At 40.6% G+C, this 26,525-nt stretch overlaps 1 protein-coding gene across 3 annotated transcripts in view; it reads right to left on the bottom strand.

Annotated features, from left to right (window-relative positions):
- Positions 1-26,525, bottom strand: part of doc2b (double C2-like domains, beta) — a 228,954-nt gene that overhangs the window by 63,639 nt on the left and 138,790 nt on the right. For all 3 annotated transcript variants that reach the window (XM_072674602.1, XM_072674610.1, XM_072674618.1), the window contains one exon: positions 4,019-4,098. In XM_072674602.1, the coding sequence (XP_072530703.1) occupies positions 4,019-4,098 (80 nt within the window). The remainder of the gene's footprint in view (positions 1-4,018; positions 4,099-26,525) is intronic.

Here is a 26,525-nt window from a genome sequence, read left to right as displayed (position 1 = left end):
AGAACTAATCAGCATAGAAGCATAGAGGGATAGGAAAGAGAGAGAGAGAGAGAGAGAGAGAGAGCAAGGGAAAGACTGTGTGAGAGAGAAAGAAAGGAGGAAAGAGAGACTCTTCTGGTCTTGCAGCAGGGGATGTGTTTGTCTCCCAGCGGCTGCTGCTTGTGCTTTTGTTTACACTGATGAGGGGCTGACAGAGTGAACAGAGCAGGCGGATGAAAACCAGAGGAAATCGCGACACCAACCTTATGATTATCTCCTCTCTCTTAGGGCTAATGTTTCGACACCAGTTTACTCAAGAAGTAATTATTACTCTGCACTAAAAACAAACAAACCCCCCTCAATGGCCCCCCAAAAAAGGGAAACAAGCCAAATCGAGGGTTGAATGCGACTGTAAAGAGGGAATAGCACAACTGTGAGCCACATGGCACATTACACACCTAGCAGAAAAAGGCCTTTTATTCAGATGGACAGACAGACAGACAGACAGATGGATGGACAGATATAGAGACTATGAAGACATAGATTGGAAGATTGTGATTCTAAGAAAAATAGATGTGTGCGAAAGATAAAGTGCAACACAGAGTGAGAGAGATAGTCCTAAAGAGAGTGTGCAAGAGAGAGAGAGAGAGAGAGAGGCAAAGAGAGACAAAGAGAGTGTGTTTGAGAGAGAGAGCGAGAGTGATGGGGACATTGAGACAGATAGAAAGGGGTGTAGAGTAAAGACAAAGCTTGACATAGAGAGAACGAGAAATAGTGCAGAAGGTAGAGAGATTAACTTGGAGATAGACAAAGAGAAAGATAAATAGAGAGAGAGAAAGAGAGAAAGAGAGAGAGAGAGAGAGAGAGAGAGAGAGAGAGAGAGAGAGAGAGACTTTGAGAGAGAGACTTTGAGAGACTATGAAGCACTTGCTCTCGCCTCCTAGGATTTTAAGTCTAAGTGAGTGAGACTGAGGGCATGGGTTAGAAAGAGTGTGAGAGTACACAGGGGGAGATATACAGAGAAAGAAAAACACAAGAGAAAGAGATAAACAGACAGAGAGAGAGAGAGATGAACAGCCAGTGAGAGACAGCAAAAGACTGAGAGAGCAAAGAAAGAAAGAGAGATAGAAAACAATTCTAAAACATTCATATATCACAACACACCTGAGCCTGACCAAAGCCAGATGTTGTAGGTGAGCAGAAGGCCAGAAAGAGACTCACGTTGTACACATTGGTCTCAGGTTGGTTAGCCAGTGCCTGAAGTTGGCCAGTACTTACCGGTACTTCTACATTTGACTTTTTGGAGTACCAGGACTTTTTACTGAGTACTGGTACTTCTCCTCAGAAGCAGTGCTAAATTTCATGCTTTGGACACTTTTGTTTGGTATCTGCAAAATATTACAGAACACTAGTGAACTACATTCCCCAGTGGTAACAAATGTGCCAATGTCAGTCATTATCTGTCAGGCCAATGAGACACAATTCCCCCATTATCAATTATCACATCCCCACACCCCAACATGAATAGGAATAAACCCTTAGATCAGCTCACACAACAGAGAAACAGCGAGAGAGAGAGAGAGAGAGAGAGAGAGAGAGAGAGAGAGAGAGCGAGCACCTGTGGCTAGCTGCTGTGAAGCCTGGCTGGATGCTGAGGGGAGTGGACAGTGGCAGATGCTGGCAGCAGTGAGGGCTGTCAGGGGAAATACCCCTCACACACAATGCCGGCCAGCCAAAAGAGCAGCCCATCCATGTGTTAGACATCTTAAAGGGGTGTTCCACGCTCGCTGGTACACAAACATGCAGAGAGAGATTGGTTCCTAAAGGTGCCTCTCTGTGGTAGAATGGGCCGGGAATGCTGCCAGTAAGGGCTCTGCAGAACCTTTTTTTTTGTGCTTCTGCACAAGCCTAGATTGGGGATTGGATTTGGAATGTGTAGGTTTTTGCAAGGACAACCACCACAGGAAGAAATTATAATGAGTGAGCTGGGATTTTGTGAGCTTGTTGTAACCCATGTCGTAACTCCCCTTGTCTTAAGGGTTGAAAATTACCCGAAGAACATCCACATACCCTGGTGGTGTACAGCTCTCAATGTAAATATAAGCAATTTCATATTTTTCATTCGAGGAAAAGTCATGAAATTCCAAGCTTCTCTGCTGTTAAACATAGTGGTGGGTCATTTATGACCCTAAAGACAACAGAATGATGGAGTAGTGTGTACACTATTTCATCTTGCCCCAAAATGTAGTCTTAGTTTCACACTGGAGCTAAGAGGCTAATGTAGCTTTCTTTTAAACAATTAGATTTGGAGATTGTATTGGTTCATTATTCAGTCACGTTGTCTCCCCCTATTCGGGAGACTCTGTATTGACCTTTCCAGACCCGGCTTCTCCTGGGCTCCACCCTTCACCTGATGTAGGTCAGGATGTACACTTGATTAGAGTTGAGCTCATTAGCTCTTGGTATAAGGCTCCTGCTTGGATAGACCTAGTTGTGAAGTCTCTGTGATCCTTACCTTCTGGGTTCTGAGCTTGTTTCAAGCTCCAGTGTGATGATGAGCATTGAAATACCCATAAATAATAATAAAGCTACTCAAAATCTGTCTTGGTGCAGAAGAATTTGCACTTGTCCTTCCCAGGAAATCTGATAGAAAGCCTGGGTTGGTTTTGTTGTATCTTGCTTGGCAAGGACACCCTGTGTTTTCCAGAAACAGGCTCCTCACTGGCCAAACTCTGGAAGCACTTCTGGGTTGCCTTTAACACAGTTGAGTAGGAGGGGAAGCCTTTTAAATGAACTCTTTAGGGAAGGGCTATTCCAAGGCAACTTCGGCCCCTGCTTACCACATGGACTGATGGTGACACAGAGGGCATATAGTTCACCACAGCCAATCACATTCTGTCATGATGTCTCCCCCTGTTCTTGGTACTGATTCTCCCAGCTTTGGTTCCTACACGTATTAGGACTCTGGCTTGGTAACACCTAGTTGTGAAGTGTCTGAGATCCTGTCTGCTATCACAGTGAGCGATGGCCAGTTAGCGTTTAAACTACATACTCCGTCTTATAGACAATGGAATCCCCATTAAGGCCTTGACAATTGTGAAAAAAGTTTGACAAATGTCAAATACTACTACTTTTCAGGTTTCGTCTCTTATTTAACTAAATATAGTCATGGAAAACAGACATAATTGTGCAAAACAAGATGTTCTTTAATAAACAATTATTTTATGCCACTATGTTGTGTTTATAATTTGCAAAATAATGAGCAAATAACAATAAAGAACAGGTGTGATAGTTACATTGCTTTGCATCCCTTTTAAAGTCTGTGAGGGTGTGGCAATGTCATCATGTGTCATGTTGACAATTACAGTTTTGGGGTCACAGAGATGAGATTTCCCAGCTCTCATTTAGAAGCACTTTAGGTCAGAACAAGTTTCAATGTTGATTTCACTACAATTTAATGAGCAGCTACTGTGTTCAAATGTAGAAAAAATGATATTATTCTGATAATACTGTTAGCAGGAGCATGTCATAAGTAAGATTTTTACACCTTGCACCAAAACACATTTTTTACATGTTTAAAAATGTTTTAGACACAATGAAGTTCTGCCCATTTTTTTAGTTATATAGTTCAAGTTATAGTGTGTCCTATTCCACATCAACTAGTCTAATGCAGAGGTTTTTTGAGTGGGTTGAGAGATCTGTGTGGGTATGTATTTAATAAACTCTTGGCTGGAGAAATTTGTGCAAGTGTGATCAATTTTTAGACACTACATGCCTCTTGGCAATCTTACTACATGTGGAGCAGGGGGAAATACTGTGTACATCTGATTATGTGCCGGAATATTCCTTTAAGCGTTTAGAACTTGCTGACAAAGAAGAGAAGCAGAAGAAAAGGACTCCTGTCGAAGGATATGCCTGTCGAGTGTGACCTCATATCCACAGTCACAACTAACATCAAACTAAACCAGTACAGTCGAATACGCATGACAAACAGGGAAAGGCAGGATTACTGTTTGGTGCTCCTGGCAGAGGGGCTTACCTTTGCTTTGTTGATGGTGCAGTGCAGGGCATTGTTCTCCTGGTCATACAGCAGGCTGAAGTCCAATGTGCCCAGAGTTGCTGTGGAGAAATGCAAAGAGACAAGAAACTTTAACCACCCTGCACATCCCTCACGCTTCATGTGAACAAGCGTTTGATTTTTCTCTCTGAGGTGTGCTGCTCACACTACTCAATACACGATGGTGGTCGCGCTGCAGAAATGATGTTCATGCTCTAGTGGTTTTGCCACTTGTTCCTAAAGGCCAGGGAGAAGGGTTTTTGATGGACAGCTGCAATGTTTGGTGTAAAATCAAATGTGCACGAAATGTCCCTCTGACCACAAATGTAGTTCATCCGGTAGGATACATTTGATTGTATGAGGTTTGCTTCTTTGTTTATGAACTGGAGTTACAAGGTTCGTTAATTAAGCAGTAGAAGTTTATCTTTCGTCAGTTAGCACTGTATTAACTGTATGCCTAAACCAGTTGTAGTGAAAAATGTAAGAGATGGTAAAAAACAAAAAACAAAAACAACCTTACACACTATTCCATCTACCCCAGATTTAGGCCATCAGCCAAAACGTGTCCAAATTCTGGTTCTTTACTCATGCACTGGAGCTTAGAGGCTAATGTAGCTAACAAACATCAGAAATCCATAGTGATCTATGTCTTTTTTTGTACCTATGTGCCCATACATTTCTCTCAAGCCCCCCTAAAACTGCTTCCAGGTCTCCGCACAGACTTGTTAGTATTGTTTTCGGGCAGAGTAGAACTTACTGTGAACTTTAAAAATGAACAAAACACAGTGTAGCTGACCGCTGGGGAGGCAGTATTTAATAACAGATGCTGTACCAAATTCAAACCTTCCTGCAGAATCCATCTCCTTCCTGTCCATACATGCCACCAGAGATGTTATAAGTGAGAAGACCAGCCACTAGTTGAAATATGAATGGGAGCTCTGCTAAGGCTCAACAGGGCACACAAGCGCACTAGCCAGAACAAGCTGAAAAAAGTTTTTTGCGCATTGCTGAGCCAAGTGCTACAAACTTTTCATAAGATTTCATCAGTGATTAAAAACAGTTTTTGAAACCGTAATTTGATTTGAATAACTGTAGTTTTCAGTTTTTTGGTCTCTCCCCGTTCATAGAGATAGAAGCCTGGCCCACAGCGTTGCAAAGATGGCCGCTGAGTGACTTGCCTATAAAGGACTTTGATTCCACACAGGTAAACAGATGGTACCTTTGTATTTCTGTTGCTTTTATCTACTATAATTTGTTCATCTTGAATTTACCTTCACAGACACCAGTCAAGAACCACAAAACAAATAATCTGCCAGTGATGGATTGATTTTTTAATTTAAGCTTTGTATAGTTTCTGTGCATGTGAAAGGGAGTCTGATATGTTAGGGAATACTTGTTGTCAAAACGGCTATGCCCAGTGTTCATCATAATAATAAGGTTTTGTTCAGTTTGTGGAATTACTGTGTCCTAAACCACATCCACAAGTGTGTGCAACCTTATTGGGGTCCTGGATGTGGTTTGAGTGGGATGAAAGAAGTGTGTTAGCATATATTTACAAAAAGGATTTGGCTGACTACTGACTTCTAGTGTTAGCTATGTTAGCCTCACAGCTTTTAAGATAAGATAAGATAAGATAATCCTTTATTAGTCCCACAGTGTCACAGCAGAAAACGGACAGCAAGACATTCAGATGCAAAACGTAGATAAATTACCAATATATACACCATATAAATAATAGAAGTAAAAAAAAACTCTGAAGAAAAACAATATTATCTACAGATAATTGCAAATTGATCCTTAATTGCACGTGTGTGTGTGTGTGTGTGTGGGGGGGGGGGGGGTGTATTGCACATTGCATTGTTACAACTTTTGTGCTTATCTGAAAAACTGGATACCAAACATGTTCTGGCTGATTGACAACATCTAGAAATTTTGTAGATTTTTTTTTATGAAGACAGTGTTAATTAACATGGCAACATCTATAAACATGCACACAGTAGCTACAAAAAGCAGTGATTATGATTCAGGTGTGCAGTTTTAACAAAATGTTACCTAGCTGGTATACAGGCTTCCATTACCTGTTAGCCTCACAGCTTCAGAGCAAAACTAAAAAAGTGAACTTCAGACATGTCTCAACAAACATGCCTCAGCTGGTCGGCTACTTTTGAGGCAAGGCTGTGTAAATTCAATTTTTTTTTTTTACAAAGTTACTCTGTTCCCAGAGAGCTGTGTTTCAGGGTGTTGCGAGACCCTGAAAAGGAACGGGGAAAGTGAGAAGGCTTTGATGCCTTTATTTTCTGAATGACCTTTCAGGCAACACTCTGTCCTGTTTTCCGTCAGGGCGTCCTGACCGAGTGCACCCACCTCCACTCGGGAGTTACTTTGCTTCGAATCCTCCTGCTGTGTCCAGGTCAGTACGAGGGCTGGTGTCAAAATGTGAGTCAAGCCTCAGACTGCTGCCTAGCGGGAGGCCCGTGGCACTGCTCCGTAGCAGCCATCTGGAGGTCGCGCACTTAGCTAAACATGCCCTGGAAACCATTCATGTTAGGCCAATTAGGGACAACTAGCTGCAAAAGGAAATGCGTACCGCTGTGCTCACCTCACTGAGAAACACCCAGGGCTTCCCTTCTGCACCCTGTGGATTCTCTTGCTTAAATCCTTACTTTAGAAAATATACAATATCAAACAAAACTGGACCTACTGTAGTAAAGTAAAGTCAATTTCTATAAAGCGTCTGTGGTGCCCTGTGGCATATACGTCTCTACTGTTTATTAAATTATTTATCACATGCGTTTCTATGTGGTATTTTAAGAAACTAGGGTTAGGGTTAGGCTTATTATGGTTAGGGTTATTGCGCTCTCCCCCGGGGCGATCTCGAGCCGCCGCCCACAGGCCCAAATAAGGGCTTCTGGTGTACTTCCTGTTCATTTGTGTTCATTGTTGCTCATTTGCGTTTGCTCACGGTTCACTCACGGTTTATGTGTTTCACCTGGGACTGGGAGTACTTAAGTAGCTCTACTACCATCAAGCTTTGCTGTGAATTCACTCTCTTGGTTTATCTGTGAATCTCTATGATTCCTCACACAGTTCTGGCATGTTCAGATTGGTTATGTTTTGGTGTTTTGGTTCATGTTCAAGGGTGATTCTCAGGCACGCTAGAGGCAAGCGAGGTACGTTCGCTTCCTGCTCAGTTCACAAGGCGACCCTGGTTCTAGAACAGTTCTCTGCAAGGTTAGGTTAGGTTGGCCTTGTTTTTTGTTTCTGGCTGCTGGTTCCCCAGCTACCCCTGTTTATATACAGAGTCCTACTCTACCCTTCGTTTTGTTATCTCCCACGTCGTCCAAGACTGGCTTCTGGCTTTCAGTTTGGTCCCCTCTTTGTTTATCCCTAGTTTATCCCCTGCTCAGCTCCCTGCTCCTCCCAGTCCCAGGTTTGTTTTGTTTTGTCACATTTGTATCCTGTTTACTGTTTTACCCACGTTTGCTGCACATCACGTTTTGTATCCCTCAGTTTTGTGTTTGGTTTTGGTTAATAAACCTTGCTTTCTCATCCCTTCAGGTCAGGCCTCACACGCCATGACAATCTGGTTCTTTCTGGTCATGGTTTCGGTTCCAGAGCCTACACTCTTACAAAATAAAGGTGCTTCAAACACTTTTACAACAAGTGAAAGGTTTGTAAAGCCTTTAAAAGTCTTTTTTTTTTACTCCCATGCATCTCTCTCCCAGACATGGTTCTTTAAGGAACCAAAAGTGGTTCTAATATGGCAACGCTTAAAGATCCCTTTGTAGTACCTTTATTTTAAAGAGTGTGGGCAATGTAAGGGTGCAATGTTAAGGTTCCTTGCCAATGTAAAACCTTTTCAGACCAAACCAAAAGTGGCTCTTTGTTTAATGTACTACTAAACTACTGGCTACTCTGCCCCCACGGTTTCCAGTGGTACTGCTCTGTTCCATCAGTATCCGCAAGCTTTCAGAGAATGTGCACAAATACGGGTGACAAGAAGTGCAGATTATGGACAGAAGGCCACATCTGTATCAGTATTTATCTTTGAGTATGAATTGGCCTTTATAGTGTCCTGATCTAACTCTCTAGCCTCCAGCTTGCATCCTTGTCATGCTATAACAATACAAATAACAGGGTTTCTACTCTTTTAGGCTAATCATTTTCCAGATCTAGTGTCCACACATGTGTCCTTGTCACAGTGCAGCTTAAAAACTTTAACAGGATTTAATGGATGCTTAAACCAGATATTATTAGCAACTGAAAATATGAAAATGTAGAATATCAGAATATGCTAAAACATGCAATCTTTGGACTTTAGATTTTTCCCAATTTTTACCCCAGTTATTACTTAACGTCCTTCAAAAATGCTAGCCAACCGCTTCTTTTTAAACTGCCATTAACAAATCATCATTGGACATTTCAACACGCTTGAAGAAGAACGTTAAATGATGATGTTCTGTTACGTCAACTAACAAACACCCGCACTGACTATGGGGAGTGGGAGGGCCATCCTACCCACCTACAAAGAGAGTGAGACCAGTTGTGCTCTCTACGACTCTAGGCCTTGGATGGCTGTGGCATCATCACGGATCAAACCTGCAGTCTGCTGATGATATGGCCAACACAGTAGCGCCGGATTTAATGAACTTGGCCCTACAGCTATAGACTTCAAATGTCAAAGCTCGCTCAAGGTTACAGAGATTTTTTTTTTAAAGCAGGTCATACACACAGTGAGCATGCATGTTCTCTGCATGGCTCCCTGAAGTGTTCCGGTACCCGTTTTGTAACGGTGACTGTTTTAATTCTATAAGAGCTGTGCTCTGAAAAGCAAGTGGATAAGTGGGGGGAGGTGTTAGACTTTGCATTTATGTTTGCGTGGGGTATGTGTGCAACAGAGGGGCATCAGGGGACACCTGAGGGATTAAACCAGGTTTGCTTTCGATTACCCAGATTGGCACGCCATCCGTGACTTCAATCTCTAATGCATTTATGAGATGCTGGCGTGTGGCAATCGGGGAGGGCTTGTTGTGTGTGTGTGTGTGTGCGTTTTCCCCCATTCCAAGCGAATCACCTTAACAAAATTGTTTTTCTTTATGAAGAACCACCTTGGATACCTTGTAGTCGGGGGTTACTGCATTCAATTCAGCATTGTGCCATTTTTTTATGCCCTAAAAGAGGAAATCTCCCTCTGAAAAAACATAACAGAAGCAAGAGAACACACAGAGAGAGAGAGAGAGAGAGAGAGAGAGAGAGAGAAACAGCACTGCAAGGTAATCAAGCCAGTACAAATAGCACACTGAACAACATGAACAGCTATGGATTTATGTCCGTTCAGGGCACAGCTGACGCATTCTTCAATGGCTAATTACTCCCTTCACCAAGCAGCATTGAGTAATGCACTCTAAGGTACATTTACTATAATGACACAAAAGGTACATTTACTATAATGATGCACAAGGACGGGGTGAACAGGAAAACAGGAGAAGGATGGGAAAAGGAAAGAAACATGTAGTTAAAGCTGGTCCTTTGAAGGTTGATAACGCCTGCTGCTTTGGGGCCTTCAAAGTTAGCCTCTTCGTTTTCATAACGAGTGAATCAAAAGCAAAAAAATGTCAGGCCGGCTCCAAGCAGCTGCAAGGCTAAAGCATCCTCTGCAGAACGGCACTGACGTTTGGCATTGAGACACATTTTGATTGGTCCTGAATTCCCTTAGGGCCATGCGGAAAACATTGTCCTACAAAACAAACCGACTTTGCGTGGCGTGTACGGCTTATTTCTGCTGACACGCCTAAAAAAACTGTGGGTTGTGGAGTGGAAGTTAATAAGGCTGGTATCAAAAATATGGAATATAGTCCATTTGGCAATTTATCTGGACATGAAGAGTTGCTGTAATTGAAAAGCTGTGCTCATCTGTAAAGGCTGTCAGGTTTTAGCGTACAGTTTTGTAGCTTACACAGCAAGTCTAAAAGTGGCATCGCACCCAGCTTACACACTAGTGTTTCATTTTCCATGCGTTTGCAATTTAGAAGGGAGCTACAATCCTGCTCGATGCATTAGTGTATTCAAAAAGAGAGCTGTATTTCATGAATTCTGGGTAATATAATAAATAGCTTAGGCACAGCACAGAAGACTTGAACAGGGGGCGGCTGCATGAATGTAAATGATTTACAGTACTGTATAAGTTCAAAGGTTCTGTAGCTCAAAGGTGTCATCAAAAATTAACCCAACTGTCATACTTTCCTTGATGAGAGACACAATGCATGTAAGGGCAAAATAATAAAATTAGCTAATGATGGCACAGCTCACTAAAATCACTATACTTATGTATATGTGAAGCAGCAATAGCAACTGTCATAACAAACCTGAATCAACACAAAGACCCCAGAGGACACAGTGTACAATATTATCTCACTCAATGGCTCACTAAGAAAACAACTCAGAAATCTAACAGAACGCTGCTTGACACAAAAAACTGCTGATCAACTGCTGAGAACTGTTTGACGTGACGTGGCCCTCATATTATAATGAGTAGCTTGATTGACATCCCAGAAAAAAAAACAATGGAAAGAAATTACTGAATTTGGCTCTTTTCAGAGCAAAAAGCATTATTAAATCTTTGTGCGAGAAACCTTAAAGACAATAAGATTCCCATAATAAACAAATAAACAAACACATGAACAAAAAGACAGACAGACAAACAGTTAAATGAAAGAACAAATAAACAAGCAAACAGATGGACAAATTAACAAAGAACTGAAGAGCAAACGCACAAACAAATTGAAAAAAAAAATAACGAATGAGCAACCAGGTAAAGTAATGAACAAGCAAACAAACAAATGAACAAATGAAATAACATATAGATAAATAAATTAACAGAAAGGTGAAGGAATTAACAAAACAAATAAACAAATTGAGAAAAGAACAAGCAAACTAATTAATGAATGAAGATATGGACGAAGGAACAAGCAAACAAGCAAACAAATAAATAAAAGAATGGACGAATTAACAAATAGATCAAGAAATGAACAATAAAACAAAAAAATTACTAAAGAAATGGACTAATGAACAAATAGGTGAAGGAATGAATAAGCAAACAAAGAAATGAACAAATGGACAAATGAACGAAGAATGTTGAAGAATTTAACAAACAAATCACCGAATGAACACATGATTAAATAAGGACAAATGAACAAACAGGTGAAAGAATGAAATAGCAACAAATGAACGAACAAACAAATACATGGCTTAGAATAAGCCATTACAAATGTTAATGTCGGTTGATGTCCGTGTGAATCAAAGGCTTATGTAGGTGTTGTCTAGTGTTATAAACGTCCCTCCAAAGTTAAGTGGTTATTTTATGTTTCTGTAATTAACAACAGATGAATGCTGCTATATCAGGCTGAGCAAATTTTAAGCATGTGTTACCTCCCTGTGGCCTCTAGCAGGCTTGAAAAAGCAAACAGAATGAAAAATGGACTCGGTAAAGGAAGGGCTGTCTGAATGCTGGACTGTGTGGACAGTAGTCTACATAAGCAGCACTATACCTTATTGAAAAACAAATCGAAAAATGTCAAGGTCACCAGAGGCCAGGGTGAAGGGTCTGTGTTTGAAAGTAGCAGAGAAAACATGGACAGGCAGGATAAAACACATGGAAAAAGCTTCTCCTCAGGGCTTTTGAAATCAATGCTGTACATAAAATCTAGGCGCTTATGATATATCTGTGTATTTGTTGAAATAAAATAAAGTTCTCTGAAACCTCTGCTTGGGTTAGGGGTTACCTGATTGCACAACTATTAGCCTAACTGAAATCTAAATATTCCAAATATTCTGCACTACTCAGGGTGAAATCACCTTCGGGTCAGCGCTGTAAACAGACCATGATTGACACACTTGATTTTAAGTTCTTACACTGAACGCTTAATTTCTGCCATTCACTGCAAGTGCCAAAAAAGCACTCAGAAAAGCCCATTGAATGCTTCTTTTCCAATAGATTTCCATAGACCTTATCGTTAGACTTCATTTCAGTCACAGAATTGGCTGCGTTCTGCTAAATTCGGCACATCTGCTGAAAGCAATTCACCCACATCCAAGAAAAGAGTTTCATTCAAATGCCTTTTTGAACATCTATCATGCAAAGGCAATCTGGCTAGGACATTTTACATTGACAGCACAACGTGAAATATATGGGCCGAAATAAATAAACAAAGCACTCTATTTAAAGGCTGTCTGTATAGGGACTAGGCACTCAATAACACATTTCAACATCTTGAGTACTTGAGTGTTTATGAAGAGCTCAAGTATTTTCAATATGGCATGATGTTCATGACGTAACGGACATTGTATTGACAGGGCGGTTCTTCGTAAAAAAAGTCACTGTCCTTTGTTAGGACTGTTATAAAACATCATAACCAAGTAATACAACATATGAAGAGAGGACTATTAAAAATGTGTCAGGGAATGTTTCACAAATCATTTCTTTAGTTTGAGGGCCTTCAAAGTCACCCGGATATCTTCATTGATTACTAATAAACTGTGGTCTGATTGTTGCATAAGTCACAATCTAACTAATAACACACACAGTTCTACTGTTTGTGTATTTTATTGATCACACTAAGGTAAAACTTATTTAAGTATTCAGATTTCAATTTAAATACTCAAAGCAGCCCAAAACGATGATACTCCCACCACCATGCTTCACAGTTGTGATAAAGTTTTGGGTGTCACTTTTCTTCTAAACATAGTGTTGTGCATTTACACTTTCTCATCTGCCCACAGAGAATTTTTCCAGAAGAGAACATTGGAATGTGGAACATCCAGGTGGTTTTGGGCAAGCAGCAGCTTAGTTTGTGGTGTCCTTCACTAAACACATGAACAAAGGTTTGTGCAGGTTGTAGTTTTTGCAGTTTTTGTAGTTTTTGAAGTTTATCTTTTGGGGTTACCTTCGAGTTATTTGTCATCTCTTTCAGCATTGTCAGTTGTGCTCTTGGAGTGATCTAAACATAGGGAGAGTCCTCAGTCCTCAATGTTCTCCATTTGTAGACAAATGGCTGGATGTGCACCACGGTCTGGATGTGCACCCAGGTCTTTAGCAATGCTTTTGTTGCTCTTAGTGTGCATGTGTTATGAAGCACATATTCAAGTAGCTTTCGCATTAAGAACACCCCAAAAAAGCTTTCCATTAGTGATCCTCACTACAATTAAAGAACATCCGCAGCCAAACGTTTTTTCTGTCCACAGGTGAAAATGTCCATTAAGAAAAAGAGAAAACACTCCCATGGCCCCCAGTGGCCTGCACAACGCCCATTGATCTAAAGTAGATGACAGCAGCAGTGGTAATTTGGCTCTAGCTAATGTGTGGCCATTAACCCCAGAGACGAGCCTGTGGTAAGGACTGTGGTATGCAAGTGGATCAGCAGATCATATGCGTTAATTGTGGACTTTGTGTTAGCTGCGACCTTCGGGTGGGGGAGTGTGTGTTTGCATGAGTGTGTGTATGTGTGTCTCTGTGTAAGACACTCCCACTATACTACAGCAAAACCCTCATTAAAGTAACGCTAAGGTCATTAAGGTAACTGAGCCAGCTCCAAAGAGGGACAAGCCCAGTATATTACCCAGCAACTGTGAGTCTATAGGGGAAACCCTGCTCTCTTTCATGGAAAGGGCGCTGAAGCCTGCTTGAACTAACCTTGAGGAAACAGGATTCTTCAATGTGGAGTGCTTGGATGTCAGCGCTTCTTCAGGAATTATTGCTGCAGTTTCTTTTCATATGCCATCCAAATACAAAGAGCAGCATCTTCCTCAGAAAATCCCTTTCTTTATTAACGCTACATAATTCTTGAGAGTGGCTCCATAATCCATCATTCAAAATGGTGAATGTCGCTAAAAGGTGATAGGTTTGCATGTATGTAATTTTTTAATTATTAAAATGCAAATGTATTTAATTATCGATGTATTACATTCTGTATCAGCATTAAAGCTTAAAGTCTGACATTTTTCAAAATCAAGACATTATACCAAAGTGTAAGTAAATGTTTTTTTTCTGTAAAACAAGACAGCGCACAAAGCATTAACTTATTATTTCAAAACATACAGTCAAGCCGGAGAGTCTGAACAAGATTGAGTTCATTTTTTATAACAAAATTCCTCAAAAATTAGCCCACACTAACAAAGGTTTTACTTTGCTAATTTATTAAAATCTAAATGTAAAATATCATATATACAACCCTTAAATACACTATTCTGCACACCTCTTGATATGACACCCAAAAGTGAGCTAAGGTGCATTTTGTATCCACTGATTCTAGCCTATATATGGAAAAGACAGAGGGAAAGATGAATGCAGCGAAATTTACCAAGATCCTCTAAGAAAAACTGTTCTAGAGCGCCCTGGACCTCAGACTGAGACGAACACTTACATTTCAACATGATAACGTTTCGAAGCACACAGTCAAAAGAACAAAGGAGTGGCTTCAGAAAGGTCTGTGAATGTCCTTAAGTGGTCCAGTCAGAACCCAGACCTGAATTTAATTGAACATCTGTGGAAGGAGCTGAAAATGGCTGTGTACCGACGCTCCCCATCAAACCTGACAGAGCTTGCAAGGATATGCCGAGAGGAATAGGCAAAAAATGTCTGGAAACAAGTGTGCCGAGCTTGTAGCTTCTTTCCTAAGATGCCTTGGAGCTATAATTGCTGCCAAAGATGCATCAACCAAGTAATAGGCTATGTAACCCCTAAATAATCTACTTTGTCAGTGTATTTTTTAAAAACATATTTAAAACACGTAGAATAAGTCTGCAATGTAATAAATTGTGGAGAAGGTGAAAGGGGTGTGCAGACTTTCTGGCTTGATTGTAATACAATACACTTAATACAATCAATGTATTTCAACCTGCTACCATTAATAAATTGTTAATATTTAATTATTACACCATGCATTTTTAATTTGTTCATAGTTGAGACAAGAGGTGGCGTGTTAATATTAATTGGTATCAGAATTGGGCTGATGACAGCAGAAAATGCTGGATGGGACATCAGAGCTTAAAAGAGAATGAATTTGATGTAATCCTGTTAGAAATCTATCCTGAAACAGCACACACTAGAGTGTTCGAGTGGTCGTGTGGAGATGCTCATCTTAAGTAAAGTGCTTGAAGAAAAGCAGCTCGTTTTAAAACTCAGTAGTTTTAAATAAATCTTAGATTGGCCCTGGAATAGAAAAAGTGGTGTTATGTATCTCTCAGACTTCTAAGGGTGATATGGGCAGATCTGACAGCTGAACAGAGTCTCCTTCTTTAGCATGAGGACTCCCTTTATGCACAGTGATCGGCTTTCAAGGTGAAAAAAAACACCTGCATGTTCATTTAGCCTGAAAGAGCAAAAAAAAGAACTGCACCCAAAGGACCAAATGAGACACAGTCCACACAGGGAGAGAGAAGAGAAAAAGGAGAGATAGAGAAAATAGATGGAGTATGAAGATAAAAGAGTGAGAGAGTGTGAGGAGAGAGAGAGAGAGAGAGAGAGAGAGAGAGAGAGAGTTCCATTTGTGGCTCTGTGCGGTTCAGACTGATCACACCACGCGGGCCTCCATTAGTCTCCTTCTCTATTCAACACCTTCAGAGGCTGAGGGCAGCACAGAGCCTCTAATGATTTTCTTATTGATGGGAGAGCTTTCTGAGCATGTACAGCAGGTGTCATTAACTCAGAAGGCACGAGCTGTGAAGCACCTACGCCTGCCATCATTTCACTCTATCTATATCTATCTGCACATGCACGTGTATGATCTATACATCCGTGCCTGTTGCTCACTTCCTCTGCTTTTGGCATTTTATTTGAGACAAAAAGGGTCCCAAAAGAGAAGTGCAGCACCGTCCTGTGCTGGCAGATGCTGGCAGAAGGTCGACTGCACTTCTGAAGGGGACTCTGTAGTTAAAGTTTGTTTTCTATACTTGTTTTTGATAGCTATTTTTACTTCTGCTTGTGTCTGTACTACTGTATCTGTATGAAGCATCGCAATGACATCATGACCCAACATTAAGGTTTGACAAAATGTAATTTATGATACCCACATTTGCAATACTTCTGTCACAGGGCTGCAATATTAAAATGAGCCTTTAACCAATCATGTTTTCATTAATATTTAAAGAGCATCTTGACTATTTCAATGATTCCAACCCATCATCTAACCCCCAAAAAGTACACTACAATAGAATGTATTGTATTGTATCAAACTTCATTGCAGTGTATCGTATTGTATCAACTAATAAGTATCATATTCTCAATTATGATCATTTTATCAAGCGTTTACACCTGGCCACTTCATGTGACTAGTATTTGGATTGTATCCTGATAAGATTTTATCCACATGCATTTACACTGGGTAGTCAAATACGTCTCTGGTTAGTCAGACTGAAATCTGACGCTGTGTGGTGCGGAATATGCAAATTCACTCACTGCGTGGCAATTGTTTTAAGTGGTTCTGCTGTACCGGGAGGAGCCACTTCAGGAGTTTACTCCTCCTGAAGTGGTTTGGTTGATCGGATTTGTTTTTTTTTTAAAGCATCTTTGGTGCATTTTTATGTGGCTTGGCCTCATCCAAATATAATCCTGATACTCAAGACGCATGTGTAAACTATATCTATTATATCTATATCTAGATATATATCTATCTATATCTAAACTATATCTATGTGTAATATATATATTAAAATATATCAAACTGTATTGCAGTGCATCACAGTGTGCTGAACTGTATTAAACTGTATCCCAAGATATTGTATTATATCAGATTATATCAAACTGTACTGCTGTGAATTGAATTGTTTCACATTATATTGAGTTGTGGCAAATTTTATTACAGTATATTAAATATTTTGCTAATTTTATCACGAAATATCAAATTAAGGCAAATTATATTACAGTAAATCAAATTGTAGCAAGTTTTATCACTGTATATCAAGTTGAAGCAAATATTGTCACAGTATATCAAATTGAAGCAAATATTATGACAGTATATCAAATTGTAGCAAGTTTTATCACAGGATATCAAGTTGTATTGAATCGTATCAAATTTCATTGCGGAATATTGTACTACGAAATATTGTATTATATCACACTGTATCACAGTGTATCATAAACTATATCACATGAATTTTATAAAACTATATCGCAGTGTATCGGATCATATTACATGTCATATTACATGACCATGTATCATATTATGTCAGGCTGTGTCGCAGTGTACTGTATTGTTTTAAACTGTGTCGGGGTGTATCATGCTGTATCGAATTTTATTGCAGTATAATGTTTGTACCAAACAGTCTCACAGTGTTTCTTTTGTCTCGTAGTGCAGCTGATCATATTCTAGCTAACTATCCTGCAGGGTATTGCACTGTATCACAGCTAATAATATTATATTGCAGGATCTTGAATTGTATCACAGAGGATGTGAAGCACAGCTTTGTGTGAACTGTAGACAACTGTAAAGCACAGATTCTATTTCATGTATTGTTCTTTTTAAAGTCTAATGCTCTAATAAACATTGCGAAATTCACTAAGAATAATCGCAATATCAGTTTGTGTGTCCATTGTGCAGCTCTGTTTAAGGCTATTCCACCCACCGCTGATCAAATCCTACATTCTGAAATACTTCACATAACAAGTGAACTCTCTTCATGGAGAATGCTTTGGGGCTCTTTCTCCTGCTTCCTACACAGAAAGACTCTTCATGGTGCCGTTGGCAGCCCTAGTCTGGTCCAGAGCTGCTCGATAGGTTTCTGATTCCTTTGGCGCAACAGCTCTGAGGGGAATGTGGGCAGACACGTAAAGCAGGCAGCGTGAAAGTAATGCTAAAACACGTTTCTCCCAGCTGGGGAACAGGACTAGGGACAGAAACGGTGTGTGTGCCTCTGAAGCGCTCAGGGAGAGTCAATGTAATCCTACAACATGCTGGCGGTCTCACCTGCTGCCGTCAAACATGGCACAGAAGTCAGTTAGAAGGATCAGGCTCAGTAAATGGAGTAGAGTGAAATACACTGCATTTAAGGTTCTAGCATCACTGCAACCTGAAGTACATGCTGTGTATTCTGAACAGAAATAATTGAAAATGGCTCCTGCGACACTGTTTATTGGCTGTCTTGCCCATGCCAACGGAACTCCATTCTTTGCCAGGTAGAGGAGAAATATAGAATCGATGTATTAAGTCAAAGAGCAGATAATAAAAGTAGTTATTTTTAAGATATCAATTTAACTCAATTCAAAATGTTTTTATACAGAGCCTTTCACAACAAATGTTGTCACAAAGCAGTTTTACAGAGATCTGAGTCTAAGCCTGTTTTGAGCAAGCCAAGGGTGACAGTGACAAGGAAAAACACCCTCAGATCAAGAGGAAGTAACCTTGAAAGGAACCTAGACTCAAAAGAGGAATCCCATCCTCCTCTGGTCGACCCCGGATAGCACAACGAATGACAGAACAACAAGAATACAAAGTGACAAAAGTCATCAATGAATTTAGAGTTGTGGCAAATATGACATCAAGTCATAAATTATGAAAATGTGAGTAAAATGTGAAAGTTCATGCAGGTAAACAGTCATATGCACAGCTATGCAGTGAGGCGAGAATGAGGCAATGTGAAGATTCAGAGTAAGACAGCATCGCAGTGGGCAGCAGGGTATTAGACCACACTTTTGAGAATATAAGTTATTATTACAAAAAGTTATTATTTTAATATAGAAACTCATTAGTTCAAGATACTGAGTCAAAATGACAATATTAATCAAGAAAATAAGTCAACAATTCAAGATACTCAAATGTCTGACAAATGTCTGAGAAAATATATACATATATCAACACATGGCCAATTATTCACTAAAGCAAATGATGAACATGAAAAGTAATACTCTTCAATTTCTTCATGCAGTGCAGTGCAGAGAGACACAATGTTTTGACGAGAAGGTAAAACCCAGTCAGCTTGTAGGATGTTCTTTAAACAGTGTGAGACTAGCAGAATGTGTGAGTGAGTCTCGTGTTGTTGCTCTGTATACTTTGGAAGGAATTGGGAAGGTGCACAGAGCAGAATAAATAATACACAGATTTAGAATCTAGGTCTCTGGAAAATACAGACTTGTTTTTCAAAGTCAGTATAGCTTCGTTTTGTTGTGTAATGAAAGTCAGAAAGACTGCTCGACCCTTCTAGCAGACATGTCCACCCCCTTCATCTGCTGTCTGGAGTGCCCTGCCCACTATTGATTCATTGCGCATCACAATTTTCACACCTTAGCTCTGAAAGAAAGACTGCATGTAGGCAGAACCCAAACCGGGCTTGAGGGAAAAAGACATAGAAATACATAGAAAGGAAATAGCACTCTCTGTTTACACCACTGTGTTGTCGAGGTGCCATAAATGGACAATATCCACAACCTGTTTTCAGCAGCTAACAAAGCAGCTGAAGTGTCTGCGGAGTGGAACAATTTGACGGTGGAAAATGAAAAATATCTTTTTCAACAAACATGGGTACATGAAACAGGTCAACAGGTCTCCTTTATGCTAGTTCTTCAGTTTACTCTGAGCAACATGTCACCACAACCACAAAGAAAATACACTGATATTTTTCACTGATTAGTCTAAAGTGTTTAAAGGTGTAAGTAAAGTATTACGGAACTGTTCTGCTTTCCTGACTGCAGTGCTACGTCTTGATTAAAACTGCCATTTAACAGAGCATTCAAGTGTAGAAAGTAAATTCAGCATTTATTCACGACACTATGAAATGGGCATTTCACATTTTTGTATTTGAATGGGAAACGCTAAGACGCTAAGTAAAGCACACATATAGATTTGTGTGTAATGTTTGCCGTTTGTCTTGTGCGCTTGTCTTGTAGGGAGGTGGTGGCTCAGCGTTTAGGGCACCGGGCTATTGATGACAGGGTTGTGGGATTGATACCCGGGCTTGGCAAGCGACCACTGTTGGGCCCTTGAGCAAGGCACCCTCTCTGCTTCCCGGGCACTGTAGCAATGTCTTCCCACCGCTCTGGGCACATGTGCTCACTGCCACTCACTGCATCTTTGATCAATAGTGTGTATGCATATGTGTCACTGCACGGATGGGTTAAGATGGAGGCAAAATTCCAACACAAATGTCTTGTCTTATATACATGAGATTCTGTTCGTCAGCACACAGAAACTGAAAGAGTCAAACAGCTACCGACCCACCAGGAATTTGCCAGTTTTTCCTGATTACCCACTCTAGCATTGGTGTATAGTGTTCTGCATATGTATACTGATCAGCCATGACGTTAAAACCACTGACAGGTGAAGCCAAGTTGATAGTTGAAGGGCCAAATTGTGATGGCTAGGCGATTGAGTCAGAACATCTCCAAAACATCAGACAGGTCTTGTGGGTTGTTCCTGGTATGCAGTGGTCCTAGGTGAACTGGAGAGAGGGCCACGCGTCACTGATGCCATACATGGAGGTCCCAGCTCACAACATACAGAAGGATCTACTGCTAACACCTTAGTGACAAGGTGCCAAAGCTGTTGTGGCAGCACTCAAAACATTAGGCAGGAGGTTTAATGTTATGGCTGATCAGTGTATATATGGAACATGTAGTGATTTTCAACATATCTACATATCTGGCAGTTGTTTTTTTTATATGGGGTCATTTTGAATGGGGTTATATGGGGTCATTTTCAAATAAAGGGACCAATAGAAATTCTACAAAATTACTTGCAATAAAATCTTTATACTTTGGCTTTCGTCTCATGTAAAGTGGACTTGTTGGAAATATGAGGTTTTTGCATGACAGCGGCAATATATTATCTAAAGGATGTATACTGAATACACAAAGAATGGATCAGACCAATGTCAGCCAATAGTAAACATTAAACTGCTTGGATCAGATCAAATGGGCACATCCCTTTTAGGTGTATTACACTGCAACTGATGCTACTAGGTGTACTATATGCATGAGGCCTTGATCTTGTAAAAATGACATAAACCAAATACATTTCCTGTCAACACCTCAAGTGTTGTATCTGTGTTCAAAATTTAAAGGCAAAAAGTGACACTGACCGGTCAGCTACTCCTTAGCAACTCCTTTAGTGCTGCATCCATCTATCAGTTCAACAGGCACCTGTAGAGCAAAATGACCTTGACTCATAAAAAGCAACTCCTCTGTCAAACTGCCAGCTCAATATAGCAGAGATATTTTCAGTAGTGTGGCTTTGTGCTTTGAAACTGGACAGGGGAATTTCTGAAGAGACAAGTTGGTATGAGGCTGTGTGTGTGTGTATGTTTCAGAGAGAGGGACAGAGGTCTCCTAGAACCCCTAAAAACCCACACTGACCATAAAGGCTTTACCCACATACAGAAGTGCCTTGTCCTGCAGCCACCAATAATCTTGTAACCACTGAATCACTGTAAACTGTGTCCCTCCTGAGTTTTCCACTGAGTCTTCACCGAGCTCATCTGCAGAGTCAAGTGAGCTGGCACTGCCCTTAGCAGCACCTGGGTCTACTGTCACCCTCTCCGCCCCCTGTCGTTAGATAAATGTGCTGCGGGATTCTGCGGATGTTTACGCTGTAGTTAGCAGGTCACCACTTCTGCAGATCTGCCCTATAATGGACTCACTTAGGACTGAAGCCAAATGCTGCACCGAACTGAAGACTTGAATGGATGTATTTTGTAATAATCAACATAATCCTTTAGAATAAGCTTTAAGAGAACCTTGACTGTTATGCCTTAAAGGAAAAGTTTTGGTGAAAAATCTAATGCTGTGATTTAGCTTTACCCCGTAGCGGTCCATTGGCCAAGATGTGTTTTGCATCTGAGGTTTGTTTATTTAGTTAAGACTGGGGGACACTAGGCTAAAACTGCTAACAAACACTGGACTCGGGCTGTCACCAATCTCATCTCACATGCAAACACATGTGCAGAAATGCTCCTCAACACCCTCAAAACGCATTCAGATATCCATCTATTTTGCCCAGACAAATGTACATGGATTAGAACACTATATGTTACTGTATTCTATAAAAACATTACATAAAATGTATTTTTCAATAGAATTTTACAGCAAATAAATAAATAAAAAGATTTTGTCATGTTTTTACCACAGTAAGATTGGTGACAGTCTAAATCCAGTGTTTGTTAGCAACATTAGTCTAGGATCTCTTAGCCTAGGATTTAGTTATAAACTAAAGAAGCAAACTTCAGTCATTAAACTTAGCTACTATATTAGCTAATCGACTGCATGTAGGGTCAGTGATCATTTTCGTTTGATATTTTTGTCAAACTGTCCCTTTAAAATTGTGTACATCTCCACTGATATTAAAAATGGATGAATAAGCCAAGTCCTAGATAAGTTAAAGAAAAACACCTGGAGAGGTGTGATGGCAGAGAAGTGAGGAGGGGCAAGAGGAGAAGGGGAGGGACAGAATATCTAGGTTTTATCTCTCCTCTGCAGGGAGACAGCGAGCAGCGTATGGTCTGTCAGCTCCAGCCATCACGCTGACGGGCTCTCCAAAAAAACAACACTACAGCAATCAATACACACAAAAACACACACACATTCTGCACACTCTCACTCCTTTTCTTTCTCTCTCTCTCTCACTCTCTGAAGAGGATACTTATATCATTAGAGCTAATTAGTGATAAAGGCGTGATGGGCTTATAAGGAGACTCTTTCAGTTCATACATGATTATTTCTATTTATTGGATGAAGCAGCTAATCAGAAGTTTATTAATGGGGAAGAGGACGAGTTCTGAAATCCTGCTTTCCAAGCCATTATGCTGGGAAAAGAGTGTCATTTTGTGGTTTTCGTCATTATAATCACTGCTGTTTTTTTCACCTCTGACTTTCCAATTTCCGTCACCTTCATACTTACTTTCAGTTTTCCTGTCTGACCCTCAGCAACCAAGAAATGAGGATGGCTGTAGAATTTGCATGAGAGTAGTAAAGGGCATGTTTCTCCCTCAGTCAGGCCCAGATGTAATGCACATCTGCCAGAACGTGAACGTCTGAATTAAACACTGTCTCACTGAGGCTGCAGGGGCAGTGGTGGCTTGGTGGTTAGAGTGCTAAGTTATTGATCACAAGGTTGTGGTTTTAAAACCCTTGCCATTGCTAAGCTGCCACTGTTGGGCCCTTAAGTAAGGCTACCCTCTATGCTTCAGGGGTGTTGTAGAATGGCGTACACTGATATGTAAATAGGATCATTTTACTGTAAAGGTACTTAACGTGCCAAGAAGATCATCAGGACCGCCTACTGCACTGTGAGCGTGAGGCTGGGGAGCCATCAACAAGCACAAGTGCAATGCTATAGAGTCAGCAGTGTTAATACATTACTTTAATTCATTTCTATAGTTCTTTGTCACCAAAACGTCCAGGGCTAGATTTATGTAACTTGGTGGTAACAGCACTAGGCCAAGCAAAACGTGCAGTATGGCCCTGAAGTCTTATTCATAGAGCTACAGTGCCACTGACCAGGCCGCCACTCCCTCTGTAACACTGCAGTATTACCCACATGTGACCTCAGTAGCAACCAATCGGAAACAGCACGTTAAGAAGTTTTATGCAACACTGACTGCTGAAACATTGAAAAAAAACAAGTATTCAGACATACCATTAGCTCCACCCAACTGTTCTCACACATCCTCTGAATATGCATATTCATATGCATATGCATGAGGGAGACACATGTCCTTTGCATTTTTCAGACAGGTTTTTCAGGCACAATGCATCATATACTAATTGCAAATGAATTCAATTAAATACCAGCACATTCTGTCAGCAACCACCACACCATCTGTAGAGATGAAGAGAGGCTGGCTTCTACAGCAGGATAATGATCCTAAACAGGCTTCTACATCCTGAATTGAATACCTCAAGAGGTGCAAGTTGAAGGTTATGCCATGGCCCTTTCAGTCCCCTGACCTAAACATCATCTGAAATCTGTCGATAGACCACAAAAGAGCATGTAAGAACATGAGATGAAGAATTTAAAGAATCTAGAACTAGAACCAGACCTAGAAGCCTTTTTAAGGAAAAATGAACAAGAAATGAAAGACTTTACGAAGACGATTTTTTGATACTTGCCATTGCAGGGTGCCAAAACCTTTGCTTTGAGTCCTTTTACTTTTTATTACTTTGCTTAAAAAAATTTATTACAAAAGTATCATCTTAACGATCGTGGTTTTGCTATTAGCCACAGCTATTCACATGAAAATATATTTTGACCAAGGGTGTCCAAACTTTTGCATGCCACTGTACATGCCACTCTGCAAAACCTGGGGGAACCAGATGAGAAAAGAGAGTGAGGCAACAGGTGGCAACCACACAGACAGTTAACAGAACACACAGCATTTCCACTGACTCACATGTGCAGTGGTGCCCAGCGTAGGCGTTACTGGACAGTCTCGGAGTCTGAGAAGTGGTGAGTGGTCCATTTAAATGTCTGTCAAGCTCAGCGCTGGCGTTCACAACAATGAACTGAATATGATATTACAAATGTAGACTCCCTGCTGCACTGGTGGGCAGATGACTCATGTAGTGTATAAAACCGCAGAGTGGGCACCGTGGACGTTAAGTGGAACTGAATATACCTGCTTATGACCATGCAACAGTAAATGACTCAACTCTGCTTCGATTCACTTGTTAATAGTACGTTGGCTTGACTATAAATAATCAACACGCGGCTTGGCACTAACAATCATTCAACTTATGAGCATATTCAATTGTCCATATTATGTGCGTCGGAAACACACGTTGGTCCGTAATTCCATAGTGGCAGGAGACAAGCACCTACCGGATGTGATTAATGTCAATGAAAGCTAACTAGCTTTCTCTTTCAGATTCCATTCAGTACGGCCCTATGTGTGACTCACGTTCATTCACTACTGCTTATTCTGCATACCTTCTAAAGCATATGGATATTGCATGAATATTCACAGCTTTAGCGCTTGAAAGGCAGTTTAGCACTACTGGCTGCTGTGTGAGACTGGAAGTCAGGACGACTGAGTTCCCTTGCCTGTTTAATAAAAAAAAGCAGTGGGTGGCCTTTCTGCTCTGCAAAGTGGAACCGAGCTGCCCGAACGAGAAATTAGAGCACATATAATAACAGCACAGAGCACGGACACAAAGCATGAGGCAGAAATGACTTCACGTGTATAGCTGTATATAGCGGTTCACATGCCCTGAACACTGGCTCAAGAAATCAAGAAGACCTCTGTAATGTTCTTGGCAAATGTGAGCGTAACGTGAAGAGATGGGCGGCAGCAAACGTTACGTGAATGAGGCTGGACTTAATGTACAAGATTCATTCATTTGTGGACAGCTTATGAAGGAGAATTAATTCATTTACACTGGTTAGTATCTTACAAGCTGCCTCAGTTCAATCTACACCCTACCCCTGGTTGTTAACGTAGAAGACTAGTTTAGCCAGATGCTAAGTATGTGTATACTTCACCCATAGGTGGTGTTAACTGTACAAGATGAAAGAGCTAAACCGTCTGGGGCACAAAAAATGGCTTATAACTAAATCTGTGGGACAGGGCAAACTCTTCAGATTAGATTCTTCACAGAACCATCGCTTTAATAGTTGTCATAGAAGGCATTTATTATTTCAAGCTGATCTTTGATGTAGAAACAGGAAGGAACAGGAACTTTTGTTGGGGTGAAAATGCTCCAACCCTTTTATTTTGGCTCACAATACAAATCTGCTCTGCTCTGACTGACTAGTTTCAGAAGAGGCCAACTTGAAGAGGCCACCTAGCACAGAGTGCCATTGTAAGGCTTTGTTTTTTAGCATTGTTGTTTTTATTATTATTCCTATTCTCATGCATAGTGGCATTTTGAGTTCTCCTTTTGATGCTCAAGTCTGAAGCCGTCGAGTTCGAGAGAGCGGACGTTGGGGAGAAAAGATAAATCCAGTGGATTAGGAATTTAGCTCAGCATAGACACTTGCTTGCCTCCCTGACTTTACTTTCTGAATGTGAGTCACCCTTCTGCGGACACTGGCACAGGAATAGACTAGTGGTGATGTACATACAGTGAGTCCAAGAAGTATTTGATCCCTTGCTGATTTTCTTCGTTGGCCCACTAATAAAGACATGATCATTCTATACTTTTAATGGTAGATGTATTCTTACATGGAGAGACAGAATATTAAAAAGAAAATCCAGAAAATAAATCTAAGGAATATATATTAATTGATTTGTATTTCATGGAGTGAAATAAGTATTTGATCCCTTAGTATTCATTAGCAGTTCTGGCTTTTACAGACCAGTTAGACACTCCCAATCAACTTGTTACCTGACCTGAAGCCACCTGTTCTCACTAATCACTTGTGTGAAAAACACCTGTCCACAGAATCAGACAGATCACACAGATTTCAAGTCTCCAACATGGGTAAAACCAAAGAGCTGTCACAGGACCTCAGAGTCAGAATTGTTGACCTTCACAAAGCTGGAATGGGCTACAAAAAGATTAGTAAGGTGT

Source organism: Salminus brasiliensis, chromosome 1, assembly GCF_030463535.1.
Source record: "Salminus brasiliensis chromosome 1, fSalBra1.hap2, whole genome shotgun sequence".
Classification (NCBI taxonomy): Eukaryota; Metazoa; Chordata; class Actinopteri; order Characiformes; family Bryconidae; genus Salminus; species Salminus brasiliensis.
The sequence above is the reverse complement of the archived record's forward strand: the minus strand, read 5'-3'. Positions and strand labels throughout refer to the sequence as shown.